Here is a 26,398-nt window from a genome sequence, read left to right on the forward strand (position 1 = left end):
TTACAGGAACATACCATCGCCCCTGGCTAATTAAAAAAAAAAAATTTTTTTTTTGTAGAGATGGGGTGCTATGTTGCCTGGGCTGTACTCACTTTTTATTTATTATTTGTTTATTTTTTAGACAGAGTTTTGCCCTTGTTGCCCAGGCTGGAGTACAATGGCACGATCTCAGCTCACTGCAGCCTCTGCCTCCTGGGTTCAAGCGATTCTCCTGCCTCAGCCTCCTGAGTAGCTGGGATTACATGCGCCACCACACCCGGCTAATTTTGTATTTTTAGTAGAGACGGGATTTCTCTATGTTGGTCAGGCCGGTCTCGAACTCGCTACCTCAGGTGATCTGCCTGCCTTGGCCTCCCAAAGTGCTGGGATTACAGGAGTGAGCCACCGCGCCCGGCCCTATACTCACTTTTTATAAAACTGGCCTCATATTATTCCATTGTATAGTGGATACACTCTAATTGCTTTACAAATTCTTTATTTAAACTATTTTTTGATGTTCTGTTGGAAAAAACTTGAGCAGGGAACTGAGATTATGAAGGTGGATTGAGGGATGAATCTGGCAATAGAGCATAAAATGGATTAAAGAGGAGAGAATGGGAAAGGAAATGGTTGATGAGAGACCCTTGAAATAATCCAGCTGAGATTAGGCTGGTTAGTGGCCGTGGGTTTTCTCCTCACTCTTATGCATCCAACATATGCTTTTGTCTGTCTTGAAGTCCCGACATTTCTAGAAAACACAGCTGTCTTTCTCGTCTCTACCTTAGCTCATCTCAGTCCTTCTGAATTTCATCTTTGCTTGTTGAAATCCTACCTCTCCTTCAATATCTAGAACAAACCCCACACCTTGCCATGATTGGTCCTGGCTGGAAATTGTCCCTCCTTCTTTCTTCCTTCCTCTATGCATGTTTCTTCCAAACGCAGTACAGGGCAGTGGTGAAGAGCAACGACTTTGGAACCACCAATTTGCTATCTCTGTGACCTTGGGCACCTTACTCAGTGCCAATTCTCAGTGCCTAGTGTCCTCACCTGTCAGGGGGAGAAGTGCACACAGCATTGTTATGATGAGTGAATTAGTTAAAGGTTGTAAGAATAGTGCCTGATAGCATCTGATCAGCGCTGAATAAATGTTAGCAATTATTTTGATTCACCGCAGAGGGCGGTCTACGAGAGCGCAGAGCCCCACTCGGCCAGCGGGGCCTCGCGGGGGACCTGTCGCGCTGAAAGCTCCAGGGTAGGGCCGACGCCCATCAGGCTGGGCATCCCTTCGGGATGCGCAGGTTACCGTCTGCAACCGGCGACGCCACGCCCAGGCAGGCGGAGCGCGGTTCCCGGAGTCTGGCGCCCGCGGTCATGTGACACACTGAAGATGGCGTCGCCCCGCTGCCTGTGGCTCTTGGCTGTCGCTCTCCTGCCATGGACCTGCGCTTCTCGGGCGCTGCAGCATCTGGACCCGCCGGCGCCGCTGCCGTTGGTGATCTGGCATGGGATGGGTGAGTGAGTGAGAAGTTTAAAAGGGTTTGGCGATTCTCTCTCCTCCTAGCCTGGGTTCGCATCTGCAAAATGCGGGTGTAGAGGGCAAGGACCTGGTCCCACAGCACGCGGCTGCCTCGACATTTTAGGATTTGAAGGATTTGAAGGATCTCCATTGGAAAGAGAGAAGGGGAAGGAGCCGTCCCCTTCACTGGAAAGAGAGAAGGGGAAGGAAAGAGAGAGCCGCGCACGGCGTTGAAGTTTTACATGCTGTCCTTGATTAATCCTTACAGTAGTGGCGTCAGGATGCAGCATCTCGCACTTGGTCAGGCTAGGCGAGCTGCGGCTGGCTATATGACTGGCGCATCTACCCTTTTATTTATTCCTTCACACATTGAACAGAGATTTGTTGGGCACCTACAGTTCATTTACAAGTTGAGTAACCCTTATCTGAAATGCTTGGGACTGGGAAGCATTTCGGATTTTTTTTTAAATATTTGCATATATACAAGATATCTGGGGGGTGGGACCCACAGGAAATTCATCTATTTTTCATACACACCTTATACACATAGCTGGAAGGTAATTTTATGCAATATTTTAAATAATTTTGTGCAACCCATCACATGAGGTCAGGTGTGGAATTTTCCACTTGTGGCATCATGTCTGCGCTGAAAACTTTCAGATTTTGGATTTCGCATTTTCAGATTAGGATGCTCAACCTATATTCATTTAACACAGTTATTGAGCACCTACTAGGTGCTGAGGATACAGTAGGGAACTAAACAGACTAAATTCTTTGTTCTTTTGGAATCTACTCTCCAGTAGGAGAAGCAGATTATAAAGAAATTAACAAGTAAAACATAGCATATCAAATGGTGATAAGTGCAATGGAGAAAAATGGAGTAGGGTGTGGGATAAAGACTGGAGGTGGGGGCTTGCACTTTTAATAAAGCAAAGTTGGGAAAGAATTCTTGAAAAAGTGACATCTGAGTACAAAACTGAGGTGGATGAGGACAGTTGCCATTTGGCTATCTGGTAGAAGGAACAGTAAATGGGAAAGCCCTGATGTGGAAGTATGTCTAGTGTGTTCAAGGGACAGCATTCAGATCAGCATGGCTGGAAATGAGTAAGCAAGGGGAAGAAGTTAGGAGTTTAGTTTGGAAGGGAGGGGCAGGTACAGAAGTTATTGGGCCTAGTAATACTAATGCAGAGACTTTGGCTAGAGTGTCATGGGGAACTTTTTGAGCAGATGAGTGACATGATCTGACACATTTTTAAAGAATCACTTTAGTTGCTGTATTGAGAATAGATCATAGGGGGTCATGGATAGTCACAGGGAGACAGGTTAGGAAACTATTGCAATAATTTAAGCAAGAGATGATGATGACTTGGAACTGTAGAGTAACAGTAGAGGTGTTGAGAAGTGGTCAAAGTTTGGATAGATTTTGAAGGTGGATTGCTAACAAATCAGACTTGGAATAAGAGAGAAAGAAAGGAGCCAAAGATTACTCCACAGGTTTTGGCCTGGACAATTGGAAGGGTGAAGTTTTCACTTTACCAAGATGGGGAAGCCTGTAGGACAAGCTGACTTAGGGTGGGGGAAAGATCAAGAGTCTGCTTTTGGGCTGACTAAACTTGAGATCCTCAGGAGACACCCAAGAGATGTTGTACAGGCATTTGGAGCGTGGAGTCTAGGACAGAGATGTGGGCTGGAGATTTAAGTGGGGAGTCTGGCATACAGCTAGTAGTTAAAGGCTAGGGCCTGGGTGAGACCACCTAGGAAATGAGTGTACACAGAGGACTGAGCCCTGAGGCACTCCATTCAATTGGAGGTGGAGGAAATGAGGAGAAACTAGCAAAGGAGACTGTAACCGAATAGCCAGTGAAAGTGGAGGGGTCAAGAAAGTGCAGTGTCCTTGAAGCCAAGTGAAGAAGATGTTTCAGGAAGAAGGGCATGATCAACTGCATCAAATGTCGATAAGTCATGATCAACTGTATCAAATGTTAATGGATCAAGGAAGATAAAGGCTGACAACTGATTGTTGGATTTAGCAATATAAAGACGATTAATCCTGAGAAAAGCAGTTTTGGGAGAGTCATGATAGTGAGAGCTTTATTGGGATGGGTTACAGAAAAATATTCAGAGTAATTAGAGTCAGCAAATACAAACACTTTCAAGGTTCTGCACCAGGCCTTGGGGCTACTACAGTGGGGTCAAAAGAGGACACAGTTACAGAGGAGGCAGAGGCAGTTAAGTAACCTACAATTACAGCTCAGTGTGGAGAACGTTGTTTTCAGAGAAATAAAAGGAATAGACGATTCTCCAGGCAATAGCCTTTTCTTCTTCTAAAATTGGTGCTTAAGCTTTCTCGCAGGTTGAAAATGGAATGAGTAAGTACAAAATGGGAAATGATCTCAGTCCACTTCTCCTACTCAGTAGCCGGTTTGCTTCCTGTTCCTACTTCTGGTTCCTTGAAATAGAAGAAACAAGTCTGGGACTAGGACAAGATGAAGAGGCTCCTGAAGTGCAAATTTAAGGAGGCACTCACTCTCAAATTCAGGGTCAGCACTTACATAAACCTGAGAATGAGTGCCTCCTTAAATTTTGTGCCCTAGAGCAGGGGTCCCAAACTCCCTGGGTCTGTGACCTGTTAGGAACTAGGCCACACAGCAGGAGGTGAGTGAACATGGAGCCTTACTGCCATGAGCTCTACCTCCTGTCAGATCAGCAGTGGCATTAGATTCTCATATGAGCTCAAATGCTGTTGCGAACTGCACATGTGAGGGATCTGGGTTGTGTGCTGCTTATGAGAATCTAACGAATGCCTGATGATCTGAGGTGGAACAGTTTTGAAAAATTGTCTTCCACAAACCTGGTCCCTGGTGCCAAAAAGGTTGAGGACCGCTGCCCTAGATGCTTAATTTGCCTCACCCTAGTCCTGGCCCTGAAGAGAAAACTTTGCATCTGTTCACCCCAAATATCCCCTGTGATAGGGAAAGGGAATGTGTACCTCTGCTTATTTTTCATTTGTAAATTTGGTGTCTTAATTATCCTATATGGGCTTTTTGGTTTTTTTGAGACGGGGTCTCATTATGTTGCCCAAACTGGTCTCAAACCCTTGGCCTCAAGCAATCCTCCTGCCTCATCTTACCAAAGCGCTGGGATGATCAAGGTATGAGCCACCGTGCTTGGCCTATGTGGATGTTTTTTTTGTTTTTGTTTTTTTTGAGATGGAGCCTTGCTCCGTTTCCCAGGCTGGAGTGCAGTGGCATGATCTTGGCTCACTGAAACCTCCACCTTTCAGATTCAAGCAATTCTCCTACCTCAGCCCCCCAAGTAGCTGAGACTACAGACATGTGCCACCACACCCGGCTAATTTTTGTATATTTAGTAGAGATGGGGTTTCACCATGTTGCCCAGGCTGGTCTCGAGCTCCTGACCTCGTGATCCACCCGCCTCGGCCTCCCAAACTGCTGGTATTACAGATGTGAGCCATGACACCCAGCTCCTGTATGGACTTTTGAAGCTTGTTACTACTTGATAAACAGGAGCTAAGCAAAAAATGTTCTTTCTTCTATTTTTTAAAATTGAGGTAAAAATTCATATAAAGTTAACCATTTAAAATTGTACAATTCAGTGGCAGTTAGTGTATTTGCAATGTTGTGCAACTAACACGTCTCTCCTTTTCAACACCCCAGAAAAACACACATAGCCATTAAGCAATCACTCCCTATTCCCCCTCCTACTGCTTCTTGATAATCTCCAGCTTGGTTTTCTGTATCTCAGTGGATTTGCCTATTCTTTATTTATCCTGTGAAAGGAATCATGCATTATGTGGCCTTTTGAGTCTGGCTCATTTCACTTAGTATAATGTTTCTGGGGTTCATTCAAGTTGTAACATGTGTCAGCACTTTGTTCCTTTTTTATAACTCAGTAATATTCCATTGTGTGAATATACCACATTTTGTTCATTCATTCATTGATGGACTGCTGGATTGTTTCTCCCTTTTGACTATTACAAATACTGCTGCTGTTAACATCTATATGCAAGTTTCTGCATGGACATGTGTTTTTATTTCTTTGGGGTGTATAACTAGGAGTTGAATTGCTGAGTCATTTAGTAATTGTATGTTTAACTTTTTGAGAAACCACCAAACTGTTTTTCACAGTGGCTGCTTATTACATTCCCACCAGCAATGTCCAAGGGGTGCCATTTTTCTACATCCTTGACAAGACTTGTTATTTTCTATTAAAAAATTATTATTAAAGACATCCTAGTCTGGGTGAAATGGTATCTCATTGTGGTTTTGGTTTGCATTTCACATGCTTTTCACATGCCAGTTGTTAGCCATTTGTATATCTTCTTTGGAAAAATATCTGTTTAATTTCTTTTCCCGTTTTTAAATTAGGTTATGTTTTTGTTGAGTTGTAAGTAAGTTATAAATTCCTTGTATATTCTGGGTATTAAGCCCTTATTGGATAACTGTTTTGCAAATATTTTCTTCTATTCTATACATTGTTTTCACATTCTTGATAATGCTCTTTGAGGCCTCAAAGTTTTTAAACAATAAATAATATTTTGACTCATGAGTTTCCATCATTGTTTTTTGTTGGCTAGGAGACAGCTGTTGCAATCCCTTAAGCATGGGTGCTGTTAAAAAAATGGTTGAGAAGAAAATACCTGGAATTTATGTCTTATCTTTAGAGATTGGGAAGACTCTGATGGAGGTAAGGTACTTCACAGCTGTTCCTTTGAAGGGTTGCTGACTGATTTCATAGCATATACTGTTAAAATGCTTTGCCTTGTGTTTTTAGCAGCAAATCATACAATGATACTTTCACCCTTGAGTGGCTCATGTGAGGATACCAACCTAAATGAGTTTACCTCTTAGAGAAGATGTCAGTGGTTGTTTTCACTCCCATCCTCTCACTTCTCTCTGGCTTCTTTTTTAGGACGTGGAGAACAGCTTCTTCTTGAATGTCAATTCCCAAGTAACAACAGTGTGTCAGATACTTGCTAAGGATCCTAAATTGCAGCAAGGCTACAATGCTATGGGATTCTCCCAGGGAGGCCAATTTCTGTAAGTTCCTTTTTGTTATATTGTACCACTTATATGGAATTGATTTTTTTTTCTTTTATTCAGATAAATCCACTCCTCCAATTCAAGATTGTCACCTATCTTGGAAGGGAAATTTCCTAAAATGTTCCTGTGTAAGAAGCTTTATGGAACTTAATTTCTTTTCTTTCTTTTTTTTTTTTTTTGGAGACGGAGTTTCTCTCTTGTTGCCCAGGCTGGAGTGCAGTGGCGTGATCTTGGCTCACTGCAACTTCCACGTCCCAGGTTCAAGCAATTCTCCTGCCTCAGCCTCCCGAGTAGCTGGGACTACAGGTGCTCACCACCACACCTAGCTAATTTTTTGTATTTTTAGTAGAGATGGGGTTTTACCATGTTGTCTAGGCTGGTCTCGAACTCCTGACCTCAGGTGGTCCACCCACCTCAGCCTCCCAAAGTGCTGAGATTACATGTGTGAGCCACTGTGCCCGGCCCTCGCTTAATTTATTTTCTATGAAAGTTGAAAGAAATATTTGCATTTGCCCATATCAGGAAAATCCTGAAACTGCGGTTTTGGGGAGTCACAGAGGATGACTAGCTTAATCTGTGATGCTGATTGTGGATGATGCATTTCCATCTGACAGTCGGAGCTAAAACTCCCTTTTATTCCGTAGGAGGGCAGTGGCTCAGAGATGCCCTTCACCTCCCATGATCAATCTGATCTCGGTTGGGGGACAACATCAAGGTAACTTTGCCTCTTTGCTTTCTTTTTTCTCTATTCTAACCCACATGACCACCTGATTTTTAAAAAATCTAGGAACTGTATTTGCACAAGACATCAACCATCCTTGCAAAATCCTGTTTCTCTAGCTTTTAACAAACTAGCCAGCATTGCTGGAGACATAGGAAGAGACGTAGGATTCCAGAGGCCTGGATCGCTAGGTTGGCATCTACTTCTCTCCAATTTCATTGACACGATTGCATGGAAGTGAGATGGTTATAGCCACGTGGCAGGTGGTGGTTGAGGAATTAGGAAAATTGAGTGACCTTTTCTGTTCTCTGACTTGGTGGTATCCTCTTGAATTTAGGCTTAGGCAAAGAATAGTGTGTAAGCTCTTGTGTCTATAAATTTAAACTCTTTGAGAAACAGCAGGTTTTCTATTTAGACAGAATTCCATACTATTGGGGAAGGATGTGTCATTAGAATGGAATTTCATCTCTGTTGTGATGGGTATAGCTATTAGCTGGTATAATGTGGGAGCAGAATGATTCTCCGTCTAATCAGGAAGCCTGGACTCACTCAATTAACTATTACTCCTAGGCAAGTAATTTGGTATCTTAGGTTCCACTCACAGATGGAGGAAACCAAAATATGGCCCTGCCTGTCCTATGGGAATTTTTCAGAGGATAAATAATAGGTAGGAAAATACTTTTTAAAAGTATAAGGATTATACAAACGCAAGTTGGTAAGAACAGCTTTATTATTCATTCATTTAACAAATATTTATTGAAAACCTATTATATGCCAGGAACAAGACAGACAAGGTTCTTGCATTCTTGAAATACACACACACACACACACGTGCACATATATACACATACATACATAGACATATATATATACACATGCATACATAGACATATATATACACATATGCACCTATATACACACACACAGACATATATATACCCACATATATTCACTTATATACAGATATACACACACACACATATATATACACGATAAGATGGAGGATAGCTGGGCACGTGGTGGTGTATACCTGTAGTCCCTGCTACTTGGGAGGCTGAGGCTGGAGGATCATTTGAAGCCAGGAGTTCAAGGCACTGTGACGTGCTATAATTGAGCCTGTGAATAGCCATTGCACTTTAGGCAACATAGCAAGACCCAATCTCTTGGAAAAAAACAACAAGAACAACAGGATACTGTTTGAAGGACACACTAGTAGTTGTAGTGCTTAAAGGAGTGGGCTCTGGGGCCAAACTGCCTGTGTCTGAATCCTGGTTTATCCCTTATTGTCTAACCTTGGACAAGGTATTTAACTTCTCAGTTTTACAGTTTTCTATCTGTGATATAGGGCAAATAATGATATCTACTCCACAGGGCGGTTGTGAGGATTAAATTAATTGTTGCCAATATTTTGCTTAGAACTATTCGTGGTACTCAAAACAATGTTATTGATGAGGATGCTAAGGATGAAGTATAACTGGGGGAGGGGAAGGAAATGGGGGTGGATACTATTTGAGATATGGTGTCAGATATGACTTGCCTAGGACCAAGACCTGAGAGCTGAAAATGGGTCCAGCCATGTGATGCAGCACATCCTCCAGGGATGAGCAGGTAAAAAGATCATTAGGCGGGAAGGAGTGTAGCAGCACCAGGAGGAAGCTGGTGATAGTATGAGTTCTCTGCGCTTTATTTTCATGAGGAGTAAGTGAATGAAATCAGAGTTTGGTCCTGTTCATTTTGTTTCTCACAGTGCCTTGTGCATAGTGGGTATTCGATACATGATTATTGAAGGAATGGATATTTGTCATCTACCACTGTAGGTGTTTTTGGACTCCCTCGATGCCCAGGAGAGAGCTCTCACATCTGTGACTTCATCAGAAAAACACTGAATGCTGGGGCGTACTCCAAAGTTGTTCAGGAACGGTATGTATGGTTAGCTGAAAAGATGACAGACCTGTCATCATGTGAAAATATCATGCTGACTTTCCTGCTCACAGTGATTCCAGCAGTAGTTCCTTATGATATTCGAATGAGACTTTTTTTTTTTTTTTTTGAGACGGAGTTTTGCTCTTGTTGCCCAGGCCGGAGGGCAGTGGCGTGATCTTGTCTCACCACAACCTCTGCCTCACAGATTCAAGCGAGTCTCCTGCCTCGGCCTCCAAGTAGCTGGGATTACAGGCATGCACCACCACGCCCGGCTAATTTTGTATTTTTCAGAAGAGACAGGGTTTCTCCACGTTGGTTAGGCTGGTCTCCAACTTCCCGACCTCAGGTGACCCACCCGCCTTGGCCTCCCAAAGTGCTGGAATTATAGGTGTGAGCCACCGCACCCGGCCTTCAAATGAGATCTTTTTGTACTATCTGCTCAATTTTATTGTAAACCTAAACTTGCTCCAAAAAGTCTATTAATTAAAAAGCAAAGAAAGAAAAACAAGGGCATTTTTCTATGTAAGAAGAATGTAATTATAACAATAAATCTCCATCCTTAAAAAACAAACAGAAAGCCTTTAGAAAGTACTAAGCTCAAGGAACTATTGTTGGTATTTAGAGGACAGATTCTTTATGATGTTAGCTACTCCCTATGTCACTGTCCCTGACTACTCAAATGTATTTGGGTGTTTAGCATGGCCAGCCTGGCATAATGGCTCACACTTGTCATCCCGGCTCTGTGAGAGGCCAAGGCAGGAGGATTGCTTGAAGCCAGAAGTTCACAACCAGTCTGAACAACATAGTGAGACCCCTGTCTCTATTAAAATCTATTTAAAAAAAAACAAACATGCAGAATTAGTTTCATAGTGTGTGCTTGTTCAGTTGTTTCCAAACTTAATCCTATATCAGAACCACAGGGAAATTCATTAAAAATGGATTCCCAGGCTCTATCCTTAGAAGTTGTGAGCCAGGCGTGGTGGCTCACGCCTGTAATCCCAGCACTTTGGGAGGCGGAGGCAGGTGGATCATGAGGTCAGGAGTTCAAGACCAGCCTAACCAACATGGTGAAACCCCATCTCTACTAAAAATACAAAAATTAGCTGGGCGTGGTGGCATGTGCCTGTAATCTCAGCTACTCAGGAGGCTGAGGCAGGAGAATCGCTTAAAAAACCCAGGAGGCGGAGCTTGCAGTGAGCCGAGATTGCACCATTGCACTCTAGCCTGGGCAACAGAGGGAGACTCCGTCTCAAAAAAAACAAAAAAAAGTTTTGACGGTAGGTCTGACGTGCTCTTGATGATAGCTGGAGTTTGGGATCAACTAATACCCTGTGGGTTTTCCAAGTGTCTCATTCTTGTCAAATAACAACTTTTTATTACAGTATATTCTTGAAGCCATTTTCCAAGATACAGCCTTGTGACTGACTCATGTTGGAACCACCTACAGCTAATAGCTGTCTTTTCTCTTCCCACTCGTTGGCTACACAAATAGCCACAAAGCTGTTTTGGGTCAGCAGTACCACCTGATGGTTATTATAGAAAACTAAGATACTCTGTACCTCTAGCTCCTTTTTTTTACCCTCAGGCTACACCAGGCTTTCCCCTTTGCCTGGTTTGATTGGCTGTGGCTAATTACAACTTAATTATTTATATTCTACATATTCTCTGTTCTCATGGATTTGCATGGTGTTTAAACTTCATTCTTCCTCCTTTACTCTTTATTCTCACTCTTGCCCAGTTGCCTCCAAAAAGCCTACACTTTTCTTTCTTTGTGTGAACCAAAACAATCCTTGGCGACCAGAATTCTGTTAGTGATGCTGAGTGAGCAGTCCGTCGGGGGGTGACAAGTGACACCTAAATACTGATTAAGGCGGGGTGCGGCGGCTCATGCCTGTTATCCCAGCACTTTGGGAGGCCTTGGTAGGCAGATCACTTGAGGCCTGGAGTTCAAGACCAGCCTCGCCAAAATGGCAAAACCCCATCTCTACTAAAAATACAAAAATTAGCCAGGCGTGATGGCGCACACCTGTAGTCTCAGCTACTCCGGAGGCTGAGGCTAGAGAATTGCTTGCACCCAGGAGGGGGAGGTTGCAGTGAGCTGAGATTGTGCCACTACACCCCAACCTAGGTGACAGAGTGAGACTGTGTCTCAAAAAATAAAAATAAAAAATACTGATTAAAAGCGATAGATTGATGTGTTTATCTTCACTTCCTCCTTAAACTTTAATGAAGTGGTAGCAGAAGAATAAAAAGTGATAAACCCACAAGGGCAGAGAGAACAGGGAGAGAGGAGGTAAGAGATCATAAAAAATGGCAACATGTTTTTGAAAGCAAGCAAGTAGATGAATGAGTGTGAGAACTGTTTTAGCAGAGCAGATGGTGAAGGCTTAAAGTAATAAAGAGAAATCATTTTGTCTTTGTGATACTGTCCCAGGTTGCCCCTGGTATTAGGGAGGATTAATTCTGGTTGCAAGAAGAAACCCATATCAAGCCAAAGTAAATTTTAAAAGAAAGTCATACTCTGTCGGTGCCTAAGGCCTCATAGGGCCTAGAATCAAGAATTGGGAGCCATGAGGAGCCAGGGTATTCTTCTCCAGTGCCACTGTTGCTTCTGTCTGTGTCGCTGCTGCTTTCTCTCCTTGCAGACCAGCTTCCCCTGCCACCCACATGATGGAAGGTGGCCTCGCACGGCTTCCAAATGTTTAATCTTCTGTTAGGAGATTGTCTCAGTCTGAGGCTAGAATCTCTTTGTCCCGATTCAGATTCTTCAGGAAGGGACCATGCCCCAGCTCAGGTCAGGTCTCCACCTCTGCTCTCATTAGCTGTGGCCAGAGAAGTGGGACCGTGCATACTAACCATACTCACCTCCCTGTAAACCAGTAGGCGGGGCAGGAAGAGTGCAAGAGTGACTTAGGCAGAGAACACAAAAGATGTCTTCCACATTCTTCGGGTAACTTAACCTTAGCAAAGCAAACTTGATATCCTAATATGCACAGTAACTGGTGAGGAAGCCCCCGGCTTGGCATGGTGAGGGCAACAAGGAATGGTGTAATAGTTCTCTCTCTCCTTCCTGGATGTAAAACTACCCTCTAGTTCCCTTTTGCCTTTGCAGATGCTGTCAGCCCTTCCTAGCCTTCTCCTTCCTCCAGTTTGCTCCCTGCCATCCCCTGCCCCATGCTCTACCCTCCCACCTCTACACTCCCTGCCACAAGGAATACTTCAGTGTTGCCCTGGCCTGAGCCTTGGCCTCGGCCTCCGTCTTCCCCTGTACCAGCTCAGGGGAAGCTAGAGCTTTACATATCCTGTTTAATTTTCATAGCAACTTGCCCTCCCCAGGTCTGCTCTGGGCCCTGCTCCCAGTTTGCACCCCACCCTCAGTGGATCTCAGAGTGCTTTTCCTCAATTGTCCAGTTTTCCCCATGTCTTTGCCCTCAGCTGATGAACTTGCAACTTGGTTTTCTGGAAATATTGAGGCATCTACTCAGGCTCTCAGAGACTTTTCAGCCATTCAAAAAAGTTAGAGAGTAATGTAACGAACTACAGGCATACCTCAGAGATACTGAGGATTCGGTTCTAGACCACCACAATAAAGCAAATATTGCAATACAGCAAGTCACACAAAGTTGTTGGTTTCCCAGTGCATATAAAAGCTATGTTTATACTATACTGAAGTCTATTAAGTGTGCAGTGGCATTATGCCTAAAAAAAGTACATGCCTTAATTAGAAAATACTTTATTGCTAAAAAATGCTGATCATCTGAGTCTTCAGCGAGTCATCTTCTTGCTGGTGGAGGCTCTTGCCCCGATGTTGATGGCTGCTGACTGATCAGGGTGGTGGTTGCTGAAGGTTGGGGTGTAGGGTCCAGCCCCACAGGGTCGGTAGGTTTTTCTCCCCGTGTGCGGAGACGAGAGAGTGTAGAAATAAAGACACAAGACAAAGAGATAAAAGAAAAGACAGCTGGGCCCAGGGGACCACTGCCACCAAGACGTGGAGACTGGTAGCGGCCCCGAATGCCAGGCTGCGCTGATATTTATTGGATACAAGACAAGGGTAAGGAGTGTGAGCCATCTCCCGTGATAGGTAATGTCATGTGGGTTACGTGTCCACTGGACAGGGGGCCCTTCCCTGTTTGGCAGCTGAGGCGGGGAGAGAGAGAGAGAAAGACAGCTTACGCCATTATTTCTGCATATCAGAGACTTTTAGTACTTTCACTAATTTGCTACTGCTATCTAAAAGGCAGAGCCAGGTGTACAGGATGGAACATGAAAGCAGACTAGGAACGTGACCACTGAAGCACAGCATCACAGGGAGACGGTTAGGCCTCCGGATAACTGCAGGCGGGCCTGACTAATGTCAGGCCCTCCACAAGAGGTGGAGGAGTAGAGTCTTCTCTAAACTTCCCCGGGGAAAGGGAGACTCCCTTTCCCAGTCTGCTAAGTAGCGGGTGTTTTTCCTTGACACTGACGCTACCGCTAGACCACGGTCCACTTGGCAGTGGGCGTCTTCCCAGATGCTGGCATTACCGCTAGACCAAGGAGCCCTCTAGTGGCCCTGTCCGGGCATGACACAGGGCTCACACTTGCCTTCTGGTCACTTCTCAACGTGTCTCTTCAGCTCCTATCTCTGTATGGCCTGGTTTTTCCTAGGTTATGATTGTAGGGCAAGGATTATTATAATATTGGAATAAAGAATAATTGCTACAAACTAATGATTAATGATATTCATATATAATCATATTTATGATCTAGATCTAGGATAACCATTGTTGTTTTATATATTTTATTGTACTGGAACAGCTCATGCCCTCGGTCTCTTGCCTCAGCACCTGGGTGGCTTGCGGCCCACATTGGGGTGGCTGTGCTAATTTCTTAAAGTGAGACAATGATGAACTTTGTATCAATTGACTCTTTCTTTCATGAAAGATTTCTTTGTAGCGTGCGATGCTATTTGGTAGCATTTTGGCCACAATAGAACATCTTTCAAAACTGGAGTCAGTCTTCAAACCCTGCTGCTGCTTTTATGTAAGCTTATGTAATGTTTATTCTAAATCCTTTGTTGTCGTTTCATCAGTGTTCACAGCACCTTCACCAGGAGTAGATTCCATCTCAAGAAGCCACTTTTTTGCTCATCCGTAAGAAGCAATTATCTGTTTTATGAGATTGCAACAATTCAGTCACATCGTCAGGTTCCACTTCTAATTCTAGTTCTCTTGCTATTTCCACATCTGCAGTTACTTCCTTCATTGAAGTCTTGAATCCCTCAGCCATTCATGAGGGTTGGAATCAACTTCTTTTAAATTCCTGTTAATATTGATATTTTGACCTCTTCCCGTGAATCATGAAGTTTTCTTTGTTTGCTTTTGAGACAGTCTCACTCTGTCACCCAAGGTGGAGTGCAGTGGTGCCATTACAGCTTACTGCAACCCAGCCTCAACCTCCCAGGCTCAAGCGATCCTCCCACCTCAGCGTCCTGAACAGCTGGGACTACAGGTGTGAGCCACTACACCCCACTAATTTTTTAATTTTTCGTAGAGATGGGATCTCATTTATGTGGCCCAGGCTAGTCTCACACTCCTGGGCTCCACTGATTTTCCCTCCTCACCCTCCCAAAGTGCATGGTACCCAGCTCGTTAATGTTTAATGGCATCTAGAATGATAAATCCTTTCCATCAGGTTTTCCATTTACTTTGCCCAGATGCATCAAAGGAATCACTGTCTGTGCAGCTACAACCTTGTAAATGTATTTCTTAAATAATAAGACTTGAAAATTGAAATGACTGCTTGATCCATGGGCTGTGGAATGAATGCTGTGGCAAGCGTGAAGACAGCATTCGTCTCTTTGTGCATCTCCATCAGAGCTCTTGGGTGACCAGGTGCTTTTTAATGAGCTGTAATATTTGTTTGTTTTCTAAGTGTGTTTTTAAACTTTTTTTAATTTAAAAAAATAGTTTTCGAGACAGGGTTGTGCTCTGTTGCCCAGACTAGAGTGCAGTGGTGTGATCACAGCTCATTGCAGCCTTCACCTCCTGGACTCAAGGCATCCTCCCACTTCAGCCTCCTGAGTAGCTAGGACTACAGGCATGCACCACCATGCTCGGCTAATTTTAAAAAGAGTTTTCTTTTGTAGAGATGGGGTCTTGCTATGTTGCCCAAGCTAGTCTTGAACTCCTGGCCTCAAACGGTCCCCCTACCTTGGCCTCCCAAAGTGCTGGCATTATAGGTATGAGCCACCACGCCCAGCTGCGTGGTAATGTTTTGAAAGGAATCTTTTTTTCTGAGCGATAGGTCTCAATAGTGGGCTTAAAGTAGTCAGCAAACCACACTGTAAACAGATCTGCTGTCATCCAGGCTTTGTGTTCCATTTATAGAGCGCAGGCAGAGTAATTTAGCGTAGTTCTTAAGGGCCCTAGGATTTAAAAAATGGTAACCGAGCACTGGCTTCAACTTAAAGTCGTCAGCTCCATGAGGCACTCACAAGAGAGTCAGCCTGTCCTTTGAAGTTTTGAAGCCAGGCATTGACTTCTCCTCTATAGCTGTGAAAGTCCTAGATGGCATCTTCTTCCAATATAAGACTGTTTCATCTACACTGAAAATTTGTTGTTTATGGTCACCACCTTCATTAGGTATCTTAGCTAGATCTCCTGGATAACTTACTGCAGCTTCTACATCAGCACTTGCTGCCCCATCTTGCACTCTTGTGTTATGGAGATGGTTTCTTTCCTTGAACCTTACAAACCAACCTCTGCTAGCTTCACACTTTTTTTCTGCAGCTTCCTCACCTCTCTCAGCCTTCACTGAATTGAAGAGAGTTAGGACATTGCTCTGGATTAGGCTTTGGCTTAAGGGAATGTTGTGGCTGGTTTGGTCTTCTATCTAGACCACTCAGATTTTCTTCGTATCAGCAATAAGACTGTTTTGCTTCCTTATTATTTGTGTGTTCACTGAAGTAACACTTCTAATTTTCCTCAAGAACTTTTTTCTTTTTTCTTTTTTTTTGCATTCTATAAATGTTCAGAGTTCTAAACCTTTAAAAGGTTTCAAATACATGTATAAACACATTCTAGAATGTCAGTCTGACTGTTGCTTCCTTTAACTTCAGTCTCATCTGCTCCTGGGAGGGTGAGCTCCATCTCTGACGTAGCTGGCTCTGTTGGGCTTTAGCGCCAGCCTGCTCCACTGAGTGGGGTTTTCAGGACCCACTGCCTCTGCCCAGTGATCCTCAACCCACTCTGGCTGCCTCTGGGCAGCTCTTCTACTCTGGCTGCGGAGCTTATGTTGTAGAAATTTTGATTTCTCTCCCTGCCAAACCTGGGATAGAGTTTGTTCGAATTTCCCCATGTGAGGCCTTGTGGTAACTGTGGCTATTTTGAGGAGGTGGGGGCTGGAAGGGAAACGGAAGTGGAGAGAGATTGGAAAGAAAGTATAAAGAGTCTCCTTTGCTCCAGTTCCCAGCAAGTTCCTCATCCCCATCTGAGACCACCTCAGCCTGGACCTTATTGTCTATATCACTATCAGGCTTTTGGTCAAAGCCATTCAACAAGTCTCTAGAAAGTTCCAAGCTTTCCCACATTTTCCTGTCTTCTTCTGAGGACTCCAAACTGTGCCAACCTCTGCCTGTTACCCAGTTCCAAAGTCACTTCCACATTTTTGGGTAACTTTTCAGCATTTTCAGCAGCACCCCACTCTACTGGTACTTATTTACTGTATTAGTCTGTTTTCACGCTACTGATAAAGAGATACCCGAGACTGGGCAAATAGAGGTTTATAATGGACTTACAGTTCCATGTGGCTGGAGAAGCCTCACAATCATGGCGGAAGGTGAAAGGCACGTCTTACATGACGGCAGACAAAAGAAGAGAGCTTGGGCAGGGAAACTCCCCTCTTAATTTTATTATTTATTTATTTATTTATTTATTTATTTATTTATTTGAGATGGATTCTCGCTCTGTCTCCCAGGCTGGAGTGCAATGGCGTGATCTTGACTCACTGCAACCTCAGCTTCCCAGGTTCAAGCGATTCTCCCTCCCTCCGCCTCCTGAGTAGCTGGGATTACAGGCACATGCCACCACGCCTGGCTCATTTTTGTATTTTTAGTAGAGACGGGGTTTCCTTATGTTGGCCAGGTTGGTCTCGAACTCGTGACCTCAGGCGATCTGCCCACCTTGGCCTCCCAAAGTGCTGGGATTATAAGCATGAGCCACGGAACCTGGCCCAACTCCCCTCTTTGAAACCATCAGATCTCATGAGACTTATTCACTGTCATGAGAGCAGCACAGGAAAGACCCACCCCCATAATTCAGTCACCTCCCATGACATATGGGTATTGTGGGAGTTACAATTCAAGATGAGATTTGGGTGAGGACACAGCCAAACCATGTCAGCATGTTAAGTATAATAAACCCCAGTGTCATAGGAGAAGCAAATATTGATGAGTCCTTTGCCTGAATCTTTTATAATTTCTGTGCTATGCTGAATAGTCCTTGTCTCAACAAGGTGTCTTGTTGACAGACCGTTTCATAGGTGCAAGTCTTGTCTTCTGTATTAAAGGGTAAGGCCTGGGACTTGAGAGCTTTGGCCTTTTGTCCTTGTTTTTTGAGATGGAGTCTCACTCTGTCGCCCAGGCTGAAGTGCAGTGCTGCAGTCTCAGCTCACTGCAACCTCTGCCGCCGGGATTCTAGCAATTCTCCTGCCTCAGCCTCCCAAGTAGCTAGGATTACAGGCGCCTGCCACCGCGCCTGACTAATTTTTGTAGTTTTAGTAGAGACAGGGTTTCACCATCTTGGCCAGGCTGGTCTTGAACTCCTGACCTCGTGACCCACCTGCCTCAGCCTCCCAAAGTGCTGGGATTACAGGCATGAGCCACTGTGCCTGGCCAGCCTTTTGTCCTTTTAAAGTCTCTTGGTGGCCTTTGCACTGAGCATGCCCTAGGCATACTGACTGACCTGTAGCTTGATCACCTTATTCCTTTGTTTTCCTACAGCCTCGTGCAAGCCGAATACTGGCATGACCCCATAAAGGAGGATGTGTATCGCAACCACAGCATCTTCTTGGCAGATATAAATCAGGAGCGGGTAAGCACCCAAACCGGGCTCCCATAGATGTGCGTTCTTTTCCTGTTTAGGTTTTCATAAACAAATCAGCAGTGACTGTTTCTGTCCTGGGCAGACCCTAGGAAACAGAAGTGTTGTTTTTTTTGGGAGGCAGGGCCTTTGAGATTCAGTTCCCTTTAGGGAGGTTGAAATTCATTTGCCTTTCTTCCCTGAAGTTCTTTCCCTCTCCTGGTGTTGAAACACACAGGATAAGCTCGGTAGGTTGCTGACTGGGTGAGGTGGAAATTCACAGCTGCTGTCTTAATGAGGGAAGCTTTCCTGATGGATCAGTCTGGGGGTGGATTTTTCTCTGGAGATTTACCTAAAAGAGAGATACAGTAGGCACTGAGTATGTCCCAGACACAAACATGGTTTGGTAGGTTCTGGTAAACTAGATGGCTCAGTTTATATTAGACTCATCTGGAGAGTCTTTTGGTTTTTTGTTTTTAAACAGAAAGTTTGAAGGAAAAAACAAACCAAACAAAAAACAACACAGAATAGCATATACCAGAACCCGGAATTTGCAGTTTCTTATTTTGTCTTGGCTTTCTCTGACTAGAAGCCTCTCACCTATGTGATGGACACCTATGGAGTGTGGTGTAAACTCATAGTTGTACCTGTATGCCATGGTCGGTGGCATGTCAGTCAGATAGGATGGTAAGAAAAGCTTGTATAAGGCCGGGCGTGGTGGCTCGTGCCTGTAATCCCAGCACTTTGGGAGGCCAAGGTGGGCAGATCACTTGAGGTCAGGAGTTCGCGACCAGCCTGGCCAACATAGTGAAACCCTGTCTCTACTAAAAATACAAAATTAGCTGGACGTGGTGGCAACCACCTGTAATCCCAGCTACTCGGGAGGCTGAGGCAGGAGAATTGCTTGAACCCGGGAGGCAGAGGTTACAGTGAGCTGAGATGGCGCCACTGCACTCTGGCCTGGGCGACAGAGCGAGACTCCATCTCAAAAAAAAAAAAAAAAGAAAAAAAAAAGAAAAGGCTGTATAAGCAATCCCATGACTGGGTATATACCCAAAGGAAAACAAATTTGTCCTGCCAAAAAGACACTTGCACTCGTGTTTATTGCAGCACTGTTCACCATAGGAAAGACATGAAATCAACCTAGGTGCCCATCAGCGGTGGACTGGGTAGAGAAAATGTGGTACATATACGCCATGGACTATTACACAGTCATAAAAAAGAATGAAATCCTGTTCTTTGCAGCAACATGGATGCAGCTGGAGGCCATCATCCTAAACAAATGAACACAGAAACAGAAGACCAAATATCACGTGTTCTCACTTACAAGTGGGGGCTAAACACTAGGTACACATGGATATGAAGATGGGAACAATAGACACTGGAGACTCCAAAAGCTGGGAGGGAGGGGCTAGGGCTGAAAAACTTCCTGTTGGGCACTGTGTTCACTATCTGGGTGAAAGGATCAACAGAACCCCAAACCTCAGCATCACACAATATACCCTTATAACAAAACTGCACATGTACCCCCCTGAATCTAAAATAAAATATTTTGTTTTGTTTTTTAGGAAAAAAAAAAAAGCTGTACAGGTATATCCTGGTCAGGAAGCTGGAAAACAGCCCATACCCGTGGGGAAGAAACAGTGGCACAGGGTCAGGGAGACCAGAGAACTGGAAGGCTTTACTCCCTCTGCTGGTATCTGATAGTAATGACCTTAGGTGTTGCTGGCCTTTCTTTCAGGGTATCAATGAGTCCTACAAGAAAAACCTGATGGCCTTGAAAAAGTTTGTGATGGTGAAATTCCTCAATGATTCCATTGTGGACCCTGTAGATTCAGAGGTGAGACACTACTTAGGCCACATGCCAGGAGAGTAAATGGCATTAAAATAGGGCGGCTGCCGGCTGGGCACGGTGGCTCATGCCTGTAATCCCAGCACTCTGGGAGGCCAAGGCGGGTGGATCACCTGAGGTCAAGAGTTCAAGACCAGCCTGGCCAACTTGGTGAAACCCCATCGCTACTCAAAATACAAAAAGAAATTAGCCGGGTGTGGTGGCAGCCACCTGTAATCCCAGCTGCTCAGGAAGCTGAGGCAGGAGAATTACTTGAACCCAGGAGGCAGAGCTTGCAGTGAGCCAAGATCGTGCCACTGCACCCCAGCCTGGGTGACAGAGTAAGACTCTGTCTCAAAAAGAACATAAAATGAAATTGAAATGAAATGAAATAAATGAAATGAAATGAAAAAATACAGCTGCCTGCTGGGGAAAAAAACCTTCAGTCCCTTCCACCAACTTTTGTGTAGAACAGTTCTTCACTTGAGGTCCATAAATTGGACACTGAAGATTGTAATCTACCCCTCCAACCCCAAAATTCTATGCAAAATTATGTAATTGTATTCTCTGGGGAAGGATCTATAATTTTAATCCATTTTCCAGAGATCAGAGACCCAAAAATGGTTCAGAATCACTAGCCCAAAATATATAAATTCCTAAGCTTGGCCTCCAAGGTCTGCCTTGATCTGGCTTCACCCTGTTTTCCAGCCTAATCTTCCCTGTCTGCACGCTTCATACACTCTTGATCAAGCCATACTGTACTACTTATGCTTTTTTCTCTCGTATGCCTTTGTTCATATTTTTCTGTCTCTAGAATGCCCTTCCTTGGCTTCTCCACCTGATAATTTCTATTCGTCTGTCAAGGCCAGGATGCCATCCCCATTCCAAGCAGAATGTGATCCCTTTTGTAGAATCATCAGCCTCCGTTAGAACATTCATCACGTTGTGTCACACCACCAGGGATTGGCCGATTGTGGCCCACAGGCCCAGTCCATCCTGCTACCCGTTTTGGTGTTACCCACGAGTAACACCAAACACTAACATAAAAGAATGTTTTTTACATTTTTTAATGGTTGGGGGAAAGAATTGGACATACAAAGATTATGTACAATTTATTTAGACATATAAAGTATTTGAACATATAAAGATTATGTAAAATTTAAATTTCAGTGTCCTCATTGGAACAGTTTTAGTTACTTTTTACATACTGTCTGTGGCTGCATTTGTTACAGTGGCAGCAATGAGTAGTTGCAACCATATGGCCCTTAAAGCCTAAAATATTTTGTATCTGGCCTTTACAAAAACGTTTGCTGACCTCTGTGCTCAACAGTCAATTGTTTCTGTGCCTTGCAAGACTGGGAGCTTTTTGGAAACAGATTATGTGTTCATCCTTGAATGTCTAGAGCTCAGCACAGGAATTTTTCACATTTATTGCTTAATAAATGTAGGAAGCAGAAATTCTGGGGAAGTGGAAAGCAGCCTCTCAGAAAGATTAACTCATCCCTCGGGCTCCACCCTTAAGAGATGACTCAGACGCACCCTACCCATTTTTCCTTCTTCCTACAGCTTTGTGATGTTCACTTTGTGGGCAGTTTTAGCTTCTAACCCGTCTCAAATTATTTTGGCAGTATGTGCTGTGTGTCATATCTGAGCTTATTTCTTTTGCTTCTTCTGCAGTGGTTTGGATTTTACAGAAGTGGCCAAGCCAAGGAAACCATTCCCTTACAGGAGACCTCCCTGTACACACAGGTAACTGGCAGGGAGTCTCTCTTGGGAGGTTGGTGCTTTTTCAGCTCCCAGTTCCTGAAGCTGCTAGGTTCTTTGGTGCTGGAGCCCTTTCCTGTACACCTCAGAGCACTAGGTACTCCTGAAACACCTGACTCACGTCCAATATGGGTGAAGTTTGTTAGGCTCTTGATTATTTGCTCTAGCTTATTAGGCACTGGGTTACAGAAATCCACTACATCCTGAAACCTTATGGTTTCCAAACAAGAACAAGAGAAACCTCATGTCTGATTCCCTTCTTTTGATAAAAAGGTTTTAAAACTAGCTGCCTTTGCTGAGGTACAGTCTGCTACAAATCCAGGAAGCCTCCATGCATGATGAGGGGCATTCCTTTTTTTTTTTTTTTTTTTTTTTTTCCGAGACGGAGTCTCACTCTGTCGCCCAGGCTGGAGTGCAGTGGAGCAATCTTGGCTCACTGCAACCCCTGCCTCCCAGGTTCAAGCAATTCTTCTGCCTCAGCCCCCTTAGTAGCTGGGATTACAGGTGTGTGCCATCATACCCAGCTAATTTTTGTATTTTTAGGAGAGATGGGGTTTCACCATGTTGGCCAGGCTGGTCTCGAACTCCTGACCTCAGGTGCTCCACCCACCTCAGCCTCCCAAAGTGCTGGGATTACAGGTGTGAGCCAGTGCGCCTGGCCAAGGGACATTACTTTTAAACATTAATAGATGTGAAATCAGGCCAGGTGCGGTGGCTCAAGCCTGTAATCCCAGCACTTTGGGAGGCCAAGGCGGGCGGATCATAAGGTCAGGAGATCAACACCATCCTGGCTAACATGGTGAAACCCCGTCTCTACTAAAAATACAAAAAATTAGCTGGGCGTGATGGCGGGCGCCTGTAGTCCCAGCCGCGCGGGAGGCTGAGGCAGGAGAATGGCGTGAACCTGGGAGGCGGAGCTTGCAGTGAGCCAAGATCGTGCCACTGCACTCCAGCCTGGGAGACAGAGCAAGACACTGTCTCAAAAAAAAAAAAAAAAATAGATGTGAAATCCTGTTTCTGAATTACACACTGACAAGGGAAGCTCCTGCAGGAGGTTGAGTGGGACTAGAGTTTCGAATTTTGTTTAGCAGTAGGTCCTGTATCTTAAGCAGAACTTGCAGTAATTTACCACCTCCAGTTCTGGGGCCTTCTACACTTTTTAAGGATTTTTTTTTTTTTTGAGACAGTCTTGCTTTGTCACCCAGGCTGGAGTGCAATGGTGTGATCTCAGCTCACTGCAGCCTCCATCTCCTGGGTTCAAGCGATTATCCTGCCTCAGCCTCACTAGTAGCTGGGATTACAGTCACACGCCACCATACCTAATATTTTGTTAGTAGAGACAGGTTTCACCATGTTGGCCAGGCTGGTCTTCAACTCCTGACCTCAGGTGATCCACCTGCCTCAGCCTCCAAGAGTGCTGGGATTACAGGCGTGAGCCACCGCTCCCAGCCCTAAGGATTTTATATTGGAGACAGACTCTCCAAAATGCGTTAAGTACTATATCTGAACCAATCACCTTCTACTAGAATTCCTCCATGTTATTTCAGAGGTCATTTGTCTCCTCTTGGCTTTTCTTTTGCATTGGGTGCCTCAACTTGGGTGGTGAGGTAAAAAGGGAAGCTAGAATCTGATTTGAAAAAAAAAAAGGGCTTGAGAAATTACAGCTAAGAACTTCCTTATTGTGAAAGCTCAAAATGATGTTGGCCACGGCAGAAGCACCATTCTGGCACTGTCGTAACTGCTTATCTTCCGCACTGGAGGTTGTTCTCCAGCACCTAGTCTATGGGTAATGACATTTTCAACTCCAGAATATGAAAGTGTCCATGGTTTGTTACCTAAGGGTTGGATATGGTTTTTTTGTTTTGTTCTTTTGAGACAGTTTTGCTCTTGTTGCCCAGGCTGGAGTGCAATGGCATGATCTCAGCTCATTGCAACCTCCGCCTCCCAGGTTCAAGCGAATTCTCCTGTCTCAGCCTCCCAAGTAGCTAGGATTACAGGTGCCCGCCACCATGCCCAGCTAATTTTTGCATTTTTAGTAGAGACAAGCTTTCATCATATTGGTCAGGCTGGTCTTGAACTCCCGACCGCAGGTGATCCACCTGCCTTGGCCATCCAAAGTGCTGGGATTACAGGCGTGAGCCACCGCGCCTGTCCTGGGTTGGATGGTTTTTAAGTTACCTAGTTAATGTTCTGTCTTGGGCTCAGTCCCACTTACCTATGGCATTCTGAGGCAATGTCGTCTATGGCTTGCCCACCTATAGGTAGTTCTCTGACTCTGCGCTTTTCAAAAATCAGAATCTACAACTCTGTATAGAGTAATCTCAATTGCATATCCATTTTTAATACTTAGAAAAAACTGGCCGGGTGTGGGGGCTCATGCCTGTAATCCCAGCACTTTGGGAGGCCGAGGCACGTGGATCACCTGAGGTCAGGAGATCAAGACCATCCTAGCTAACACGGTGAAACCCCATCTCTACTAAAAATACAAGAAATTACCCAGGCATGGTGGCATGCGCCTGTAATTCCAGCTACTCACGAGGCAGAGGCAGGAGAATCGCTCCAGCCAGAGAAGTGGAGGTTGCAGTGAGCCGAGATTGCGCCACTGCACTCCAGCCTGGGTGACTGAGCAAGACTCCGTCTCAAAAGAAAGAAAGAGAGAAAGAGACAGAGAGAGAGAGAGAGAGACAGAGAGAGAGAGAGAGAGAGAGGAAGAAGGGGGGGAGGGGCAGGGGGAGGGGGAGAAGAGAATAAAAAGGAAGAGAGAGAAAGAAAGAAAAAGAAAGAAGAAAAGAAAGAAAAGAGAAAGAAAAGAAAAGAAAGAAAAAGAAAAGAAAGAAAAAGAAAAAGAAAGGAAGGAAAGAAAAATAACTAGGAGATATTTTTTTTTGGCATTTTTGAAAATACACCTCAAGTTTAATACTCAGGACAAACTGCATTTTGACAATATATCTCAAGTTAACGTACTTACCATTTTACTTCAAAACTTCATTAAGCTTTTTGATTAATTATGGCCTTTCCTTCTGCAGGACCGCCTGGGGCTAAAGGAAATGGACAATGCAGGACAGCTAGTGTTTCTGGCTACAGAAGGTGACCATCTTCAGTTGTCTGAAGAATGGTTTTATGCCCACATCATACCATTCCTTGGATGAAACCCGTACAGTTCACAATAGAGCTCAGGGAGCCCCTAACTCTTCCAAACCACATGGGAGACAGTTTCCTTCATGCCCAAGCCTGAGCTCAGATCCAGCTTGCAACTAATCCTTCTATCATCGTCTAACATGCCCTACTTGGAAAGATCTAAGATCTAAATCTTATCCTTTGCCATCTTCTATCACCATATGGTGTTGAATGCAAGTTTAATTACCATGGAGATTGTTTTACAAACTTTTGATGTGGTCAAGTTCAGTTTTAGAAAAGAGAGTCTGTTCCACATCAGTGCCAGAACTGTGCCCAGGCCCAAAGGAGATAACTAATTAAAGCAGTGAGATAGATTCTAAGGGCAAACGTTTTTCCAAGTCTTGCCATATTTCAAGCAAAGAGGTACCCAGGCCTGAGGTACTCACATAAACGCTTTGTTTTGCTGGTGATTTAACCAGTGCTTGGAAAAATCTTGCTTGGCTATTTCTGCATAATTTCTTAAGGCTGCCTTCCTCTCTGAGTACGTTGCCCTCTGTGCTATCATCTTATCAATTATTAGACAAATCCCACTGGCCTACAGTCTTGCTTCTGCGGCACCCACCTTGTCTCCTCAGGTAGTGATGAATTAGTTGCTGTCACAAAAGGAGGGAAGTAGCACCCAATTAAGTTGCTTAAGAGAGGAAATGTACATCTTGTATAACTTAGGGAGTGAAGAAAATGTAGGCACGAAAGTGAAAAGTGAGGCAGCTAGTTCTTCCTATTCCATTCTTGACCAACCTGCCCTTTCTTAATCTGCCTAGTGGTCTTGATGCTAGAGTCAACTTACTCTGTTGCTGGCTTCAGCAGAGAATAGGAGGACCCATATGAAAAAGATCAGACTTTCTGACTTCCATCCCCAAAACACATTTACCAGCATACTCCAAACTGTTTCTGATGTGTTCCATGAGAAAAGGACTGTTTGCTCAAAAAGCTTGGAAAATACTACACACTCCCTTTCTCCTTCTGGAGATCAACCCACATTAGAGTGTCTAAGGACTCTGAGAATTCCTGTTACAGTAAACAAAACTAACGTAATCTACCGTTTCCTACACTGTTTGTTTGAGCATGGAAATCACAGTCCCCACTCTGTGAAAACCTAACGCTTTTTGGAAGACATTTCTGTAGCATGTCAGTTTGGAGAAATGATGAGCTATGCCTTGATGAAAGAACCGTGTCGGTGCTGCTAAGTTTAGCCATTATGGTTTTTCCTTTGTCTCTCTTAAGCCTTATTCTTCAATTAAAAGATGAGGATTAAGAGCAAGAAGTTGGGGGGGATGTGAAAATAATTTTATGAGGTTGTCTAAAATAAAGAGTAGTTTCTTATCCTTGGTGTTTTCAGTATTTTTTACATTTCTGTACAGCAAA

General features: G+C 44.3%; 1 protein-coding gene across 3 annotated transcripts; it reads left to right on the forward strand.

Annotated features, from left to right (window-relative positions):
* The first annotated feature begins 1,155 nt into the window (after positions 1 to 1,155).
* On the forward strand, positions 1,156 to 26,356 carry PPT1 (palmitoyl-protein thioesterase 1). 3 transcript variants are annotated; one of them, XM_055254573.2, is made up of 9 exons: positions 1,156 to 1,490; positions 6,093 to 6,202; positions 6,428 to 6,555; positions 7,203 to 7,273; positions 9,097 to 9,199; positions 18,183 to 18,273; positions 20,003 to 20,101; positions 21,770 to 21,841; positions 24,883 to 26,356. In XM_055254573.2, the coding sequence occupies exons 1-9, from the start codon at positions 1,367 to 1,369 to the stop codon at positions 25,003 to 25,005; spliced, it is 921 nt and encodes a 306-aa protein (XP_055110548.1). In that variant the 5' UTR covers positions 1,156 to 1,366; the 3' UTR covers positions 25,006 to 26,356. The 3 variants fall into 3 exon arrangements, with proteins under 3 accessions (XP_055110548.1, XP_055110549.1, XP_055110551.1); XM_055254574.2 differs by lacking the exon at positions 21,770 to 21,841 and having other exon boundaries at positions 1,336 to 1,490; XM_055254576.2 differs by lacking the exons at positions 6,093 to 6,202; positions 6,428 to 6,555; positions 7,203 to 7,273 and having other exon boundaries at positions 1,339 to 1,490.
* The last annotated feature ends 42 nt before the right edge of the window (positions 26,357 to 26,398 follow it).

This window comes from Symphalangus syndactylus, chromosome 12 (genome assembly GCF_028878055.3).
Source record: "Symphalangus syndactylus isolate Jambi chromosome 12, NHGRI_mSymSyn1-v2.1_pri, whole genome shotgun sequence".
NCBI lineage: Eukaryota > Metazoa > Chordata > Mammalia > Primates > Hylobatidae > Symphalangus > Symphalangus syndactylus.

Excerpts from the sequence above, each read along its gene's own strand:
- PPT1 (XM_055254573.2), top strand. The coding sequence starts at position 1,367 with ATGGCGTCGCCCCGCTGCCTGTGGCTCTTGGCTGTCGCTCTCCTGCCA. Across the intron at positions 1,491-6,092 it reads GGTGATCTGGCATGGGATGG|GAGACAGCTGTTGCAATCCC; the intron begins GTGAGTGAGTGA and ends TTTGTTGGCTAG. Across the intron at positions 7,274-9,096 it reads GGTTGGGGGACAACATCAAG|GTGTTTTTGGACTCCCTCGA; the intron begins GTAACTTTGCCT and ends CTACCACTGTAG.